Source organism: Spermophilus citellus, assembly GCF_964194105.1.
Source record: "Spermophilus citellus genome assembly, chromosome: 11".
Taxonomy (NCBI): domain Eukaryota; kingdom Metazoa; phylum Chordata; class Mammalia; order Rodentia; family Sciuridae; genus Spermophilus; species Spermophilus citellus.
Window position 1 is genome coordinate 22300949 of NC_138192.1, and position 18034 is coordinate 22318982.

The 18034-nt window shown below is 34.7% G+C and overlaps 1 protein-coding gene across 2 annotated transcripts in view; it reads right to left on the reverse strand.

The window, feature by feature from the left end:
- The window catches only part of SLC35F5 (solute carrier family 35 member F5), a 36183-nt gene extending 19936 nt beyond the window's left edge, over nt 1–16247 (reverse strand). Inside the window, exons 1-7 of one of the 2 annotated variants that reach the window (XM_081262406.1) lie at nt 15921–16247; nt 15049–15139; nt 14727–14868; nt 8676–8819; nt 6623–6685; nt 4787–4868; nt 2955–3145 (exon numbers count right to left, since the gene is read on the reverse strand). In XM_081262406.1, the coding sequence (XP_081118532.1) occupies nt 2955–3145; nt 4787–4868; nt 6623–6685; nt 8676–8819; nt 14727–14868; nt 15049–15139; nt 15921–15960 (753 nt within the window). In that variant the 5' untranslated portion in view covers nt 15961–16247. The remainder of the gene's footprint in view (nt 1–2954; nt 3146–4786; nt 4869–6622; nt 6686–8675; nt 8820–14726; nt 14869–15048; nt 15140–15920) is intronic. The other variant, XM_081262407.1, reaches the window with a different exon arrangement.
- Between the last annotated feature and the right edge of the window lie 1787 nt (nt 16248–18034).

The following is an 18034-nucleotide window of genomic DNA, read 5'->3' on the forward strand; positions in this document are numbered from 1 at the left end:
AGAAAAAAAAATAGTACCATTAAGTCCTAATAAGACAAAAGATATTCAAAGAAAATGGGAAAATGTACCAATATTTTGACCTGTTCTGTCTAATAAATTAGACATAAGCCACAGGTGACTATTGAGCAACTGAAATTGGCTAGTCTGAATTGAAACGTATTTGGGGTATAATACACACTAGTTTTAGAAAATAATAGTAATACAAAAAATACAAACTATCTCATTGATAATTTTTATATTGATAACACATTGAAATATTTCATATATAGTGCATGAAATTAAAATATAGCATTAAAATTAACACCTCTAGGTTTTGGGTTTTTTTTTAATCTTTTAAAAAAATTTGTTTCCTAAAAAATTTAAAGTTATTTATGTGGCCAGCATTTGAGGCTCATGTTATATTTCTACTGAACAGCATTACTCTTGATCTTATCTAGGCTTATCATTCTATCAAGTCAGGTTTCCAAAAAGCTATATACCTGGACTATATTATTCTGACTTCCTACAGAAATGCCTTTACTAAAGAACAACATGTATTTCAGGTTGATTTTTTTTTTTTTTAATGTAGTTAAGATGGGAGTATCCCAAGTGTCTACTGACAGAAGAATGAATAAAATGTGGTACAGCTATACAATGGAATAATAATCATCCTTCAAAAGAAATTCTGACATATGGTACAATATGGATGAACTTAAAGGACATTATGCTAAGTGAAATAAAGCAGTCAAATACTGACAAATACTGTATGATTCCACTCATGACAGATATTTGGACTAGTCAGATTCATTGAAATGGAAAGCACAATGGTAATTGCCAGAGATAGGAATGTAGGAATGAAGAGGTATTATTTAATAAATAGAGTTCCAGTTTTATAATTAAACAAAAAGTTCTACAGATGGATGTTACACAAAAATGTGAATATATGTAATATCAGTAACATTAAAAATGGTTCAAATGATAAGCTTAAAATTATATTTTACTATAATTTTTTTTAAAGAGAGAGTGAGAGAGGAGAGAGAGAGAGAGAGAGAGAGAGAATTTTTAATATTTATTTTTTAGTTCTCGGCGGATACAACATCTTTGTTGGTATGTGGTGCTGAGGATCGAACCCGGGACACACACATGCCAGGCGAGCGCGCTACCGCTTGAGCCACATCCCCAGCCCTTTACTATAATTTTTTAAAAATTCTTTAAAAAGGGTATTATCTGCACATATCTCTAAACCTGCTGTACAGAATAGTGATGATACATAAGAACAATGGTAATACATTACATAATAGTATAATATGTAAGAATTTACATATTACAATAGTCTCTTCTTATTCATGGTTTCATTCTCCAGTTTTAATTACTAGTGGTGAACCACAGTCCAAAAGTATTAAATGGAGAATTATAGAATGAACAATTCATAAGTTTTAAATAACTTTTATTTAAAGTGTATCTTTGTAATTGTCCTATTTTATTATTGTTGTTGTTAACTTCCTACTGTGCTTATTTTAGTTTATGAATTATACTATCAAACGTATGTATGTAGAGAAAAAAAAAACAGTACACATAGTGCTATACTCTCCATGGCTTCAGACCACTAGGGGTCTTGGAACCTATCATCACAGTACATTTCTCTCCATGTTTAATGTTAAGACAGTTTGCTTTATCCAAGGAAGGTAAATCTTTTCTTTTATGAGACAATAAGCTGTGTTTAACTCAAAGATTTTCCTTTTTACCATACTGTCACTTTGCCTACACTATGCCCACCTTAAGTAGCATTAAACTAAAGTTATTAATATAACATCCTACTCCACAGCCAGCTCCTACCCCTAGTACATATTTAACTGGCTCTTATCTTTGTACCTTTGTTTTAACTTTTATCTTATAAATGCTTTTATCACAGGTCACCTAAGGTCTCCTTGGAAGGGAAACATATAATTAATAAATTTTAGTCTGCCTTACAGTTATTTAAAACAAGCAAACAAAAATCACAACTAATAACATAACCCCAAAATATAAGCCTTGGAATTATTTTTATTACATATGTAATTAGCAGATTACAATTCTCAAAGATTTTCCTTTGATTATGCAACAGAATATTTTAATCAAGATATCACTTAAGTTGAAGTTATTTGGCCAGGGAATGGATAAAAATGGGATACTGAGTGGAATCAGGACACAAAATTAAGAAATAACAATCATTTCAATTATACTTACACTGGCACACACTAGTGCTTTACAATGCTCAGTATAAATCTGAATCGTAAAAGCTCAGATTAAACAACCTTGGATTCAAATACTTTCAATGATATGTATATACAAAGTAGCCCTGAAATTAATTTTTTTTAATTCTATACTTTGGAGTTCTCACTCAGACAAGTCTCTAATCCTAGTTTAGCCCAAAATAATAATACTTTAGTTATTACATCATTATTCTATATGAAATCTTAAGTACAATTTTCAGTTTCTATATTAAAATAATACACTATAAATGTTACTACCAAAATTCTATAGAAATATTCACTACCAGTACTTGCTGAAATAATACTTGACAGCACTTAACATCAATTTAAAGTAAAACTGTAGAAATCTGAAAAAAAGCAAAGCATACAATAAACCCTTATCTGGATGTTTACTCAACAGCCCTAATATACATCACAGTGTAAAATAATTCTATTCATATTTCTGACCCTAAAACAATGGAAAGACATTCTAAGGAACTTCCCAAACTGTTCATATACACATATATATGTATAAGTATATGAATAGATATAATATTATAGGATTTATTGACTTTCCAATTCTTTGAAGTGTGACTAACATTTACTAACTTTAATATTCTACTTCTCTGATGCTGTTAGCTGCTTAAAGTGACAGACTAATAGTGTTATACTTCAACACTACATTGTTGGTATATACACCATCTAAAAAATGAAGTGCCAATATATAATAAAGAAAAGACCTACCACAAAGCAAAAAAAAAAGCTAATTTTTGCTACTTGAGTTGCAGTCAGTTTCCCCACAGTTTTCAATATGGATTCTTGTTCTTTCAAAGTAGGATATGACATGCGAGACAACTTTGCTTCTAATGCATGGCTTGATGGGAGCTGTCGAATCTCCATAATATTGCTGAACCTTACCCGAGACTTTTTGGGAGCTTAAAAAGAAATCATAGTACAAAATCATTAAATGTATCCTTTCGTCCAACAAAAGCCAGTTTTAGTTTTTAATAATAAACGCATATTATTTAGTTCATTTATAATCAGAGTAAGACAAAGAAAACCAGTTATATTATTACCTCGAGTAGTTTTGTTTACTCAAGAGTTAACAGGAACAAATGATTTTATCTATAAAATGTTTTTAAAAATTTTAAATGAGACCAACATTCAAAGTTTCTGCATTTAAATACTGACAAATCAAGTATCTGACAAAGGACTTGTGTCTAGAATAGATAAAGAATTTTCACAACTCAGTAACAAAAAGACAAAATATGGGCAAAGTATTTGAATACAGATTTCTCCAATGAAATACATATCCAGTGAAATCCAATAAGGATTTCGGTCACAATGAAACACCACTCATACTCACTAGGATGCGCAGAATAAGAAAGAGAAATAACTACATCTGGCAAGGATGTGGAGAAAGCAAAACACTTATACAAAGCTTATAGGAATGTAAATGGCACAGCCACTCTGGAAAATAGCACAGCAATTCATCAAAGTGTAAATCAGAGCTACCATTTGACCTGGCAATCATATATATCCAAGATAAAAGAAAACTTATCTATCAAAAAATACTCACAGTTCATTACAGACAAAAGGGTTGAAAGAATCCAATGTCCATCAACTAAAGAATGGATAAACAAACTATAGTATATACATATAGGTGGAATGTTATTCCACCATTAAAAATGAAGCACTATCTGGTTACAAATGAAAACATGAACAAAAATATTATGCCAAGTGAAAGAAACCAGCCACAAAAAGCCACATATTATATGATTCCATTTATATAAAATGTCTAGAATAGACAAATCCAGAGACAGAAAGTAAAATTGTGGTTGGCTATGGCTGAGGAGATAGGTGTTAGGGTTTATGGCTAAAAGGTACAAACTCTCTTTACAGGTGATAAAAAAAAATTCTAAAATTGACTGTTATTGTTTGTTCAATTAGTGACATGAACATGCTAAAAATCCCTTAACCGTATACTTTAAATGCATGAATTACATGATACATAAATTATATTTCAATAGAGTCATTATCAAATATAAAAAATAGTTTCTGCATTTGTATACATACACAATCACCTGGTTCAGGATTTTAGTATGATTACTATTTTAGCATTAATAATAAAACTTTATTTGAATTTTCTCAGGAATATTCAACTTATAAGAATTACTTTCCTAGACAAGTATGCAGAATATTTCTCTCTATATAGATTAATTCTTTGCAAAGGAATTTATGGATAAATATTGTATATTTCATTAAAACTAATATTTTTTATTTAGTAAGTTCACAGAACTGGCAAAAACTACTATAATTTACTAGTAGGGTCTTTCGGGGCATGTTGGAAAGAAAATTATTCGTGTTTTATTATATACTTTGATGAAATCATAGAGATTTATGGTATTTGGAAATTATTTCCAATTGAATTAATATAAAATCTATCCTGTATCAGATTCATGATCCAATCAAACTTTCAGACCTAGTCAATCCACAAAATCACTAAGTTCTGGGATGGCTTTAATGAAGCAAAATTTTCATCCATTCTCAGTCATAAAATTTTAAGTTTTACTCACTCTTTTCAGGATCAATATTTGTGCTCTCAGGTTTTTCACTTGGAAGATCATGAAATTTCACAGGAACATATAAAGGTTCACTCTGGGAAGTAAAATAAACAGAAACAAATATAAACATAAATAAAAGCTAATATATTGGCTAAATACAAATGAGTGGTACAACAGACACAGATACCATCCAAAACATAGCTTCAATCAGTATGTTTATATGGTATGACTTTGCCAAAACGCAAGTTAAAAATTTAAAACCAATCCACACAGGTACAATGACAGGAAAGAATCAGTTTTAAAGTTTAGAAATATAAACTTTGGCACAGTAAGACAACTAAATGTCATAAAATGTCATAAATGACATAAAAGGAAACCTTTGTCTCAACTAACAGATTATCTTCTGTCTCTGCATTCATTCTTTTAAAAAATACATATTGAATGCCAGGCGCAATGACATAGACTTGTAGTCCCAATAACATAGGAGGCTGATGCAGGAGGATGGCTTAAGCTCAGGAGTTTGGGAACAGCCTGGGCAACATAAACAATACCTTGTCTCCCAAGAAGAAAAAAAAAATACTGTCATACTGTGCTTCTACTTGTGAGACACTGTTCTAAGCCCTGGAGACAAGGATGAGAAAAGACAAAGTCTCTTCCTCAATGATCATATATTCTAAAGGGGAAGGTAGACAATGAACAGATAATCAAATATACCATATGTATTTATATTTGCCTGATTGTTTTAGGTGATTCTAAATGTCCATATTTTTAGGTGATTCTAAATGCCTCAATTGTTTTGGCAAATGTTCTTCAGATGTTCTGTATTTAAAACACAATTCCCCACTAGGCTGTTTCTTAAACATTAGTAGATTTTAAAATTTTCTTTAATTTTTCTTTTAACTCTTGGTATAGAAATCTTATAATAAAGCATATTCAGTAAATGAAGAGACAATATGGTGTGGAAATAGACATAATCTTTTTGTTATATTGAACTTTTCATTTGTAACATTTGGCCTAAAGCAATTTGACATACTTATCTTAGAGATAATAGCAAGATGTAAGAGTAGTTAAAAAAACAAGGCTGCCATCTCAACTCCACCTTTTGTACTGAAAAAGTAATTAATATTAAACTATCCAGTCAATGCTTAAGATCCCAGAGAAAAGAAATGGCATTTTCTCCAAACTTCATAAACTCTTAATAGTATCTAATAACCTACTCAGCATGCACCAATGGTACCAAAAAACAAAAAGATTGTACTGTCAATTAGGTCACCAAGATAGTGAGTGCTTCACAAATAGGTATTACATTTTACAGTGACTTTAAAATTTTTCTCACATTTGAAAAGGAGTACTGTCAAAAAGGCATTTAAAAGAGATGCTTTAGAGATAGTCTGAAAAGAATGGACTTTAACATATTATTCTCTTCGATTATATTATAAATAGTTAACATAAGCCATATTTTCAGAACTTAGAACATGTGCGTCACACCTATCAGGTACTTTAAAAAAAATTGTGGAATAAATGAATAAACAATTTGCTTATATAGTCTCAATGTCAAGCAAAAAAAAATATGTTCCCAAATGATGATAACAGTGAGCACGAAGTTGAAAAGTTTGTAAGAAACAAAGGATAGTCCTTTATTATTTTTACTCTTTAACTAATATCCCTTTCCCCTCTCTCTTTAGAGGTAGCTTATCTGTAGGCCCTAGGTCTCCCTGGAAAGAAAATAGCAAATTACAACTCTCATAGAGGGCACCCAATATTGAGCTATGTCTCCTAATATAGCTGTGGTGCTATCAGAGCTGTTTGAGTCTTCCTGCCACACTAAATAAGAAAAGCCACACTTACCAAAGAACTATTCATAGTAGTATCTGTTGTGCAAGCAGCAAAGTAACCTTCAGCATCCGCAAACTACATACAGATAACAAGACATAAAATTCAATTAAACTCACAGCTCAAACAAATTGAACCAAAAATTCAAAATAAACCTATAAGAATATAACTATTATTAATACTAACAGCAGCAAATGCCAAGTACTCAACCATGCAGGGGAGGTATTATCGTTTTCTCTTTATGATAAAATAGAGGTTAAGAGATTTCATCTAAGTAGCAGGGCAAGGATTAAAACCCAAGTTAGAGGGTTAGGGACATGGTTCAGTGATATAGCACGTGCTTAGCATGTGCTAAGATCTGGTTTCAATTTTCAATATCATCAATTAAAAAAAAAGGGGGAAAGGAAAAAAATTTAAAAACCCAAGTTAGTTGTCTAATGTTAAAGTTTATGCCTTTTTCACAAAACTATTATACTATTTCAAGAAGGGAAAGGATGAGTGGGTCAGTTTTAAACAGACAGTAATATCACAGTATTGTTAGAGAATACGTTTGACCTTATGGATTCACTGAATGAATCTCAGGGACTAGAACACACTTTGAAAATCACTGATCTAATGTGGCATTTGGTAACTAAGGCAAGTAAGGTGTGGCTGGAGGAAGTGAATCACTGGGGGCATGGCTTTGGGGTATATATTTGATGAGCTGAGTTTGGTCTTTCTCTTTCCTTCTTGGTGCAATGTCCTGAGCCACTTTCCTCCACCATACTCTTCTGCCATGATGTTCTGCCACACCTTGAGCCCCAAAGAATGGAGCCAGCCTTCTATCAACTGAGACCTTTGAAACCATGAACCTACAAATAAACTTTTCCTCCACTAATTGTTCTTATCAGCTCTTTTGGTCACAGCAATGAAAAAACAAATTAAAACACAGTGTTAATTTCCCAAAAGGTTAAATAACTTGCCCAAGATCACACTACTAACTAGAACATGACAAAACACAATTCAAACATAAGAGACTAAGCTCTTAATCGATTTTTTTTAAAATGGAGTGAAAACAGAAACATGGGCAAGACATAGAAAACAAACAAACAAAAGAATTCTACTATCCAACAAATATGTGAAAAGGTAACCCAAAACATGCAGATTAAACAATACATTATTATCAACATATCAGATTGCTCAGATTTTAGTAAGGGTTAAATATCATACATTGCTAAGGAAAATATGAATTAGTGCAAACATTGCAGATGGTAATTTAACAATAAGAATCAGAGCTTTAAAAATGGCATTCCTCTTATCCAGCATTATACTCTCAGAAATTTATTCCAATAATTATAGATTTGTATAGGATATTCCTACTTACTATATAAAAGCAAAAGTGGGAAAAATATGTTGAGAATGAAATAAAAGGGGAAAAGTAATAAATTTTACTTATTTGCCTGGAAAGCTTCATGACTCATAAATAAAATACAACCAGATAAGAAAATGGTAAAAACTAAGTCAATTTCTTTTATACAGAATTTTTAATATAATACACATAAGTATATAACTATAGATAAAATCAAATATTTACAGCGATCTTGGGATGATGGAACTATAAACAGACTGTTCTTATTCTTGTTACTATAATTTATCTTCAACAATAAACATTTATAACTGTTACAATTATAAATACTTAACAAAAAATGTTCTAGTAATACTAAATCATATAGTTTTTCATCATATACTATTAATGGAAACAGTAAGTTACAAAATAGGCCGAAAACTGTACAATTCCATTTTTATAAAAAATAAAATGGAAAAGAAAGATTGGACATATGTGCCAAAATACTGTCAGTAGTTATCCTTGAATGGTAGAATATACTACATTGTATATGCATTTCTATAAGCATATGCATTGGTTTTCCAAAATAAGTAATACACATTCAGATTTTTGTACATTAAATTTTATGTTTGACAAAATTAGGTTTTTCTTCTATTCTACCATTACCCACTTACCAAACTTAAAATATGAATGACCTTAAAGAAAAAATACACCCTTCTCCAACAAATAAAATTTAAAACTTACAAATGCAGCATGCTTTCCTCGAAATCCTCTTGTGCACTGTTGCCTCCATGGCTTCCAAATAATAAAGCCCAAAAGGTACAAAACGAACATAGATGTTTTTGCAAAGGTGCTGAAGAATGGTTTGTTGTACTGAGTAAAAACATACTGCAGAAGAAAAAGTTACATAGACAACTATGAGATGACCTTAAACTCTACTACTCATCACAATAAAATAAAACCATTATATGATTTTTATCTCTTTAGATAAACCCAGATAAGAAAATGATAAAAACTAAGAACTTTAGAAGTTCACTTGGATGGGAAAAGCCAAAAGGAATTATAAAAATATTTTATATTCATTTCTGAATATTGCATTTGCTTTACCTATAAGGGATAACATTGCTAAACAAAGTAGCAACAGCATTCAAAAAAAGCTTTTTCAACATCCACTAACAACCTATTAGGCAAAGGACCTATGCTAGGGGCTAAAGAAAATTTTAAAAAACTTTCTTGCCCTTTAGGAGTTTACAATCTAATAGAGAAGACACATTGTGGGAGGCCATCCTCCCACACGTGATTTGGGTTACTTCCCTGGCTGGGTGAGAGGTGCTTAGGCACAGCTGTGTAAGAGTTTTCCCCACCCTTCTCAGGTCCAAGGGCTTGTCCGTGCAGAGGCCTGTCTGGCCACTACCCTGAAGACCCAATTATCGCCCCTGCCCCCTTAATCTTCATTGGATGGGATTTTCTCCAGAATTTTTTGTTCCCCAATGAAAGTCCACTCCCTGGTGTGTTCGTTCTCTCTCTCTCTCTCTCTCTCTCTCTCTCTCTCTCATTTTCTCCAGAATTTTTTGTTCCCCAATGAAAGTCCACTCCCTGGCGTGTTCGTTCTCTCTCTCTCTCTCTCTCTCTCTCTCTCTCTCTCTCTCTCTCTCTCTCTCTCTCTCTCTCTCGCCTAGCTACCACAATAGGTAGCTGGAGGCTGGAGCTAGGAGGAGCCATCCTAGAGCTGGTTTAAAGGTAATTAGAGTTTTGTCTCTTTAATTCAAAACTCCCTTAGAGTTTTGTCTCTTTAATTCAAAACTCCCTAGCGGTTTCTCACAACTCGAACCTTCATTCATGAAGCCGGCGCGGGTCGTGGGCTAAAACGTATATACAAAGAAAATGCAGTATAATGTGCAAAGTACAATGACAGAAGTTCAGGATGCCATGAAAGCACCAAAAAGAGAAAGAATAGGAAGGTTATAGAAGTTTTTTGAGAGACTCTTCCTGAGCTGTGCATGAAGGACTGAAGAAGAGTCAGCCCAGAGGAAACAACATGAAATCATCAACAAAGAAGAGTATATGAAGAAAAGTATATGAAGTTTAGTTTAGGTGCCTATACAAAAACCTATAATCTTCCTTTGAATTAGAAGTATCAGTATAAACTTACCATTTTGTCTTCTAGGGGAAAAATAATCCTAGTTATATACACTGAAAAGGCATAGAAAAAGATGACAAAGCAGGAGGAATAAGAAACTCTAGGCCATTTTGCACTAAAGAAACATGATTCCTATAGACAATGACCAAATTCAGGTATGAGGCAGGAAATGAATCTGAAGCATCTTGTGTCAAAAAGCAAACAGGTTAAGTGTTGGTGAGGATGTGGGGGGGAAGGCACACTCATACATTGCTGGTGGGACTGCAAATTGGTGCAGCAGTATGGAGATTCCTTGGAAAATCGGTAATGGAACCTCTGTTTGACCCAGCTATCCCACTCCTCAGTCTATACCCAAAGGACTTAAAAACAGCATACTACAGGGACACAGCCACATCAATGTTTATGGCAGCACAATTCACAACAGCTAAACTGTAGAACCAACCCTGCTTCCCTTCAGTTGATGAATGGATAAAGAAAATGTAGTATACATACACAATGGAATACTATTCAGCATTAAGAGAATAAAATCATGGCACTTGCAGGTAAATGGATGGAGTTGGAGAATATAATCCTAAGTGAAGTTAGCCATCCCAAAAAACCAAATGCCATGTTTTCTCTGATGATGATTGATAAAGGGATTGGTGGACAGTGTAGGAGGATTAGACGAGCTCTAGATAGAGCAAAGGGGAAAAAGGGAAAGGGTAGAGGCATGGAGGTATAAAAAACGGTGGAATGAGATGGACGTTATTACCCTAAGTACATGTACAAAGACACAAATGGTGTGACTCTAATTTGAATACAACCAGAGATATGAAAAATTGTGCTCTGTGTGTATAATATGAATTGTAATTTATTCTGCTATCATATATACAAATTAGAATTAAAAATAAATAAATAATAATAATAATAAAAGCAAATAGGACCATTCCTGGGTCATAGTAAAAGAATCCCAGAGCCAACCCAAAAGGGTTCCCAGTTGTCAATAGGACAGTTTAGCTTTAAAAGAAGTTTAACTAAAATACTTTGAAATACATGTCAAATATATAAAATACATAAAAATCTATGAGCTTATAATGATGCCAAAAAATTCTCAATTGTTACTACCAGAAGTCGTTAAGGTAATTCTACTCTAAAATAAACAAAGGCAGAAAAAAATCAAGATTTACCCAATCTTTTGTGTATAAACCATGCTTAAGGATAATTAGTAGTTTTGGAAAAATAATACTTAAAGAATTCCAACTAATAAATACAGAAGAAATGGTCCTTAGAAAGATCATTATTTTGCAACCCAATGAAATACTCTTATCAGGGCAATAGTCATATGTTTATTCAATCATCACCTAAATTTTAATGAAGAATTTTATAGCTCATAAATCTAAATAACCCAATATGAGACCTACAGTCATTATGTGCCTAACTCAGTATTTATGGGCCTTTGTGATGTTTTAAGAAGTATCCAGTTCTTTCCTGAAAACTCAACCTAAATCAAGACCTTACAACTAACTACCATCTTACGTGTCATAAAAGGGAAACAAGAAAAAATGTAATCACCTCCACAAGGAGGCAATCAACAAAATCAAGATGTATATTTTATAGGAAAATTTATCCAGCTTCTCCAACAAACCAATGGCATAAGAAAAAAAATTAAAAAGAGGAGATACACTTGAGAAATAAGTGACTTAAATGATAGAACAAAAGCAACATGTGGTCTTTGTTTAGATTCTTAACACCTAAAAAAAAAAAATCCTTGTCACAGCTGAAAATAAAGTGAATATAAACTAGATATCTGGTGATTCTAAGGAATTATTGTTAATTCTGTTAGATATGTTAATGGTATAGTGATTGTAGGGTTTTTTTAAATTTATTTTCTAGTTGTAGTTAAACACAATTCCTTTATTTATTTATTTATATGTGGTGCTGAGGATCGAACCCAGGGCCTCGCACATGGTAGGCAAACACTCTATCGCTTAGCCACAACCCCAGCCCCAAATGATTGTATTTTTTAAAAAATAAAAGTTGCTTTTATTTTTGAGGGAAACAGAAAAAAAGTTATACAGCTGGAATTTATTTTTAAATACTCTAAGCAGCCAGGTATGCTGGGACATTCCTGTAATCCCAGTGAATTGGGAGGCTGAGGCAGGAGGATTGTAAATTCAAGGACAGCCTGGGCAACTTAGCAAGATCGTCTCTCAAATGAATAAAAAGTTATGGGTATAGCTTAGCACTCCTGGGTTTCATCCCGCATACCACAAAGAACAACAAAAAAAAGTACTCAAGGAAAAGTTTTGAGCAGGATTGATAAGCTCAGAAAAATTTCGGAAGGTAAATGATAGATACACAGAAATTTTTTATACCACTCTATCTACTTGCGAGTTAGAACTTTTCCATAATGAAAAGACTGGTTTTCTTTTTGAAATACACAATTTATCTGAAAAGTATAATAAGCTTATCTGGTTGAAGAATTAAGATATATTGCATGTGCTCTTGGATAAGAAAATTATAAAATCTTATTAAAACAGTTTGCTTTTTTTTAAAAAAAAAAGGGGGGGTGTTCTGGCTTTATTGAGGTATAATTGACAAAAAGTAATGATCTGTATATTTTTATTAGAGCTTTCCAGTTATATATAGTAGTTGGGTTCATCCCGACAAACTCATACATAAATGGAAATAAATCTATTTCAGTTCATAATCCTCCCTTTTCCCACCCCTTTTTCTTCCAATCCTCCTTCCCCACTCCCATTCCCCTTCCTCTACTAGCTTTCTTTCACTTGCCTTTTAATTTATATTTGACTATTAATTTATATTTGGTTCTTCATATTATCCTATCCTTCCCTCCCCCTCTCCTTTATTTTACTCTAGCTTCCACATATAAGAGAAAACATTTGATCTTTCAGTTTCTGAATTCAGCTAATTCCACTTAACATGATATTCTCCATTTCCATCCATTTATTGGTAAATGCCATAATTTCATTCTTTTTTATGGCTAAGTAGAACTCCATTGATATATATGCCACAATTTGTTAATCCATTTATCTACTGACGGGCATCTGGTTGATTCCAAAATTTAGCTATTTTGACTTGTGCTGCTATAAACATTGATATGGTGTATGGCTATCGTATGCCAATTTTAGATCTTTGGGGAAAATAGCAAGGAGTAAGATAGCTGGGTCATATGGTGGTTCCATCCCTAGTTTTTTGAGGAATCTCCATGCTGCTTTCCAGAGTAGTTGTGCTAGCTGCAGTCCCACCAACAATGTACAAGTGTAACTTCTCCCCCTCAACCTCACCAACATTTATTGTTATGTGTATTCTTGATCATTGCCATTCTGACTAGAGTGAGTTACAATCTTAGTGTAGTTTTGATTTGCATTTCTCTGATTGCTAGAGGTGTTGAATGAAAAAATAATTATATTTACTGTGTACAATATGGTGTTTTGATACATGCACACATTGTGAAATTACTACCAAAACAAGTTGGTTGGGGTTTTCTAACAAGTTGCTAAACTGGTGCTCTTTTGTCCTAAATAAAATAATTTACTTGAAACTATAAAATTTAATAGCTAGGTTTAATTCTCTGTCAACATTAGATTTCTTTGAGGTAAAATTACAGAATGTTAATCTAAAAGAAGATTATAGAAAAGTTTTAAAGTGAAAAACAAATGGCCTGTTGTATTCCTAAGCCTGATTCCAGAAAGGCTAAAAATTATTTATTCACAGGATAGAATGCCAGGGTCAACTATTCACCTTTAGTTATGATGTGAGAAGATGTGCCCCTTTTGACATTTAAATTCATTTTATAAATACTCATTTCCTCTTTCATACTTGATGTGAGTTGAAATGGAGTTTATTCTAAAAATAAAAAGTTGCAGTCTTTTTTATAGGGATTATTAACCAGACAGAATTATGTTTACAAGTAGAAAGAAAAACTAGCTTGTGAACTCACAATACATTACGACCAACAACAGGCCATCAATAAACACAAAATTTAACTGAAGGCAATCACTGAATACTATTCCTTCATATAATGTTTGTATCAGCAAATATGTTAATGTAAATGTACCCAGGCATGCACATAAGTGACCTGTACATGAAAAGTCTGATCACTTTTATTCATTTGTCCAAAATTATATGTGTGTGTGTGTGTGTGTGTGTGTGCGCGCGCGCGTGCACGCACGCACATACAATCGTGATGCTAGGAATTGAATCCAGGGCCCCAAACATGCTAAGCAAGTGCTCTACCCCTGAGTTACACCCCAGCCTAAAAGTGGTCTTACTTTCTATTAAATGCTGAAAGATTGATTGCTTTGTATCCTGAACAGTTATTCACTACAAAATAATATTAATAGAGAAAGAAGTTGAATTTGGAAGGGAAAAAAAAACAACAAAATCACCTGCATATATTAAAATATATATATATTCTCTCCTTTTATGTAACCCTCCCTACATTACACAAGAAAACTGTGTAAGACAACAAAGAACACGCTTTCAGTTTTAACTTGAAATGACACTAATCCAGTATTAAAGAAAACATAATAATTCGATATTTAAAATACTGTTTTAATGAGCATGAACTAGTAATGCCTAGAAATACTTTTTTTTTTTTTTTAACGTTAACACTTTTACTATAACATCATTCCTGGAGAAAAGGTACATACCGAAGTAAGTTCGGAGGAAGCAACCCATATCACATCAACAAGCAGGAGAATAACAATCCCAAGAGCCATTCGCCTTCGCTGAGTAAAGCCACTGTTCTGGGAATTCATTCGGTTCATGATAAATACACACACCATTTGCAATCTGTTTTTTTGAAAATACACATCTAATTAGAAATGACTTCCAAAAAAAGAAGAAAAAAAATGACTTCCAAAAGAAACTATATTAAAAAAATGAGAAAAGGAATGTAATAGAAACATCTAACATTTGTTAACTAACGTTCAGTATGAAAGTGATACAGCATACAAAAAGTGTAGAATTTACCTGGTTTTAATGGCCTCTCTTAGTTTCTCAAAAGCAAATCCTGAAAACTTGGCAGCTCTCAGTCTAAAAGGAGGTGAAGAACTCAGGGCACCTAAAAACCACAAATTGCTTATGAAAACACTGACAACTCAAGAATCATCACCTTTTTACTCACCTTCAAATTGAAAGAAAAGGAAAGAAAAATACCAAAAATGTGTTAAAATACAAACGATACTTTTCTGTAGACTTTCATGCAATCCATTTTACAGTTCAAATTAATATTCAGATTAGTGTATGACATAGTGGGAAAGAAATATTTAAGAATAGTTAACTACTGAAAAATAGATTCTGAGAGTTTCACAGATAACAGAACTCCCACTGGCTTCTCCCTCCAGAGGAATCTACCCCAGGGACAGTGTGTGGACACGTGCCCTTACCTAAGTGTTTCTTCTGTCCCTGATCTCCAGCGAAATGTGGTTATTTAAGAGGAAGTGATTTGCTGTGGGTCTTGCAGGAACCTTTCCGCTCAGCGCCCATGGTAAAGGAAAAGGAGCCCCAAGGTCCCCCACCTACCCTGTCACTACATCTAGTTATTTCGGATCGCCACAGCGATTTACGAGGAGGGTGGGGAAACAGCTGTTAAAAGGAATCCTCCTCTTTCGGAGTTGGTGGGTAGCGGGTGACGCCTCCTCAGGGAGCGTGGTCAATCTGAGGCGTCGATCACCAGCAGCTTCCCCTATTGCCAGTCTAGACCCTGCTCGGACTCCCATCAGCCTCCGGCGCTCCCGGTCCCCAGAGACCGCTGCCACTGCGGCCCGGAGGCGGGGCAGTTCGAGAGCACAGGGTTCCGGCATTGGCCCCAGGTGACTTCGGGCCTTTCCTTGCCTGCTTACCTAGCCTTCCTGCCCCGCGATGGCGTCCTGGCGGCACCATGAGCGGACCCGGCCCGGCCCTGCCGCCGCCTAGCGCCACGGCCGCGGCCTCAGACTCAGAGGGTCGTCTCGGCGCCAGACATCGCGCCGCGCAGGAGGCAGAGCCTCTGAAGCAGCCGTGCCCCTCAGGGCGAGGCCGTCGATGCCACTCAACTCCACTGGGCCCAAGCGGGCGGGGAGTGAGGAAAGCCAAGGGACTGCGTAGGAAGCGATGGCTGCAGAGGCCCGGAGCTCGGCCTGGCCCCGGCCCCGCCCCCGGCCGGCCAGCCCGCCCAGCGGCCCCGCCCCCGGCGATGGCGGCGGCGCACAGGTTACGTCACGTTGGCGCGACGACGGACTACGGCGGGGCGCGTCTCCACGGTGACTTGGCGGCAGGGTGTGGAGTTCTGCCCGCAACAGGGAACCCAGCACGGAGGCGCGCCAGTGAAGGGAGGAGATAGGAGGGTAAAAGGTGGGAGCCGGGGCCGTTGGCTGGGGAAGTGCGAAGGGTTTAGGAAATGACTGAGGGTTTAAGCCCGCCCTGGCAGCTCCTTTTCTTAAGAAGGCAGGAAACTTAAAATATCCTTTCTGGAGAAGACAAGCAAAGTTGGCTTTGGATTCTTGGAGCCTTTTGTATGTGAACTAGATCCTAACTCCTGGAGTTTCAAGGTGTGCCTTTGGGCAAGCTCCTTATTATCCTGGCCCTCATCTAAAAACTGGAGAGAGACCGAGAGAGTGTGTGTGTGCGCGCTCGCGCGACAGTGCACAATATCACACGTGTTTACAAACGTAAAGGATTAACCTCATGATGCGTAGTAAGGACTTCACAAATGTTAGTCTTATTAAAGTTTTTTTAAATACCTTAAATATCCAGTGAGAAAGGAGGCTTGGCCAGCATCCTGATTTGTATTTAGAAAACAAAAACGAGACTTAAAGGTTCTGTAATTTAACTGAAAATGTTTATTACAAGTGCATTTTTAACATTTTAATCAGATAATGCAAAGTAAATAAATCTTATTGTTCGTGTATGAAATTATATACATACTCTATGTATGTAGCATACTCTGGTATGTATAATTATATGCATGCTCTAGTGACAGTATCAATGAAGTTTTGTGTTGGTTTAATCAGTTTCTAATTAAAAGCATGAAGCACCTCTAATAAATCATTCAGAAATTTATTTTGCAGAGTAGAAAAACTATAATCATGTACTTGAAATTATTGGGAAAATTTGTTTGCAGGCATTAATCAAAGTATTCCAAAATTAGATTATTTTTCTTAACATTCTTTAGGATATCAGGCTCATAATATGCATAAGAATTTTTTATGCTACATGTATGATGTATAGTCTGGAAAAAAAATAGTGTTAGGAATATCTCTCAGGATCTAAGAGTCCTAAAAACTGGGTTCTAATTCTTAATATGACCACAGGTTGTTATGTAATCTTGAAGATTATCAACATTCTATTGTGCCTCAGTGTCTCCGTCTATAAATATGGGCCTCTTACTTCAAATAATGCAAGCAATAGTATTTTGTGTGTAAGTTACCATTATTGCCATGCATTTCCAAAGTATCTGCTAAAGGTCAGTGATACCAATGTTTGTATGTTGGATAAAATATTTCTAGGCAGACTGATTTCAAGTAGTTTCAAAACTTATTTTAATTCTTGTATTAATGTTTTTTCCCTGGGTTCGGTGAAGGAAGTTCCATGGAAGTATTCTATTAAAATAGGTTCTGGTATGGTTTCTGTGTTGTGGTACCAACATGACATTTTTCTCATTTCTCTCACAAAGGCTAAGTCCTCAGTTACCTCAAATTTTGTTCTTGAAATTGCTGTCTGATCTGATAAAGTCAACTCTCCCCACCCCTCGCCCACCAAGAACTGGGGATCCAATTCAGGTTCTTGAACATGCTAGACAAGCACTCTACTGTCTGGCTAGTTTCCCAGGCTAGTATTGAACTGGGTTGTACAAGAGTAAGGACTTTTATTCTCCACTGTATATGTGTGTATGTACCTATACATATGTATATGTATAGGTACATATGCATATATGTGTGTATATACACAGCATCTATAACTGTCTTTTACAGAATTG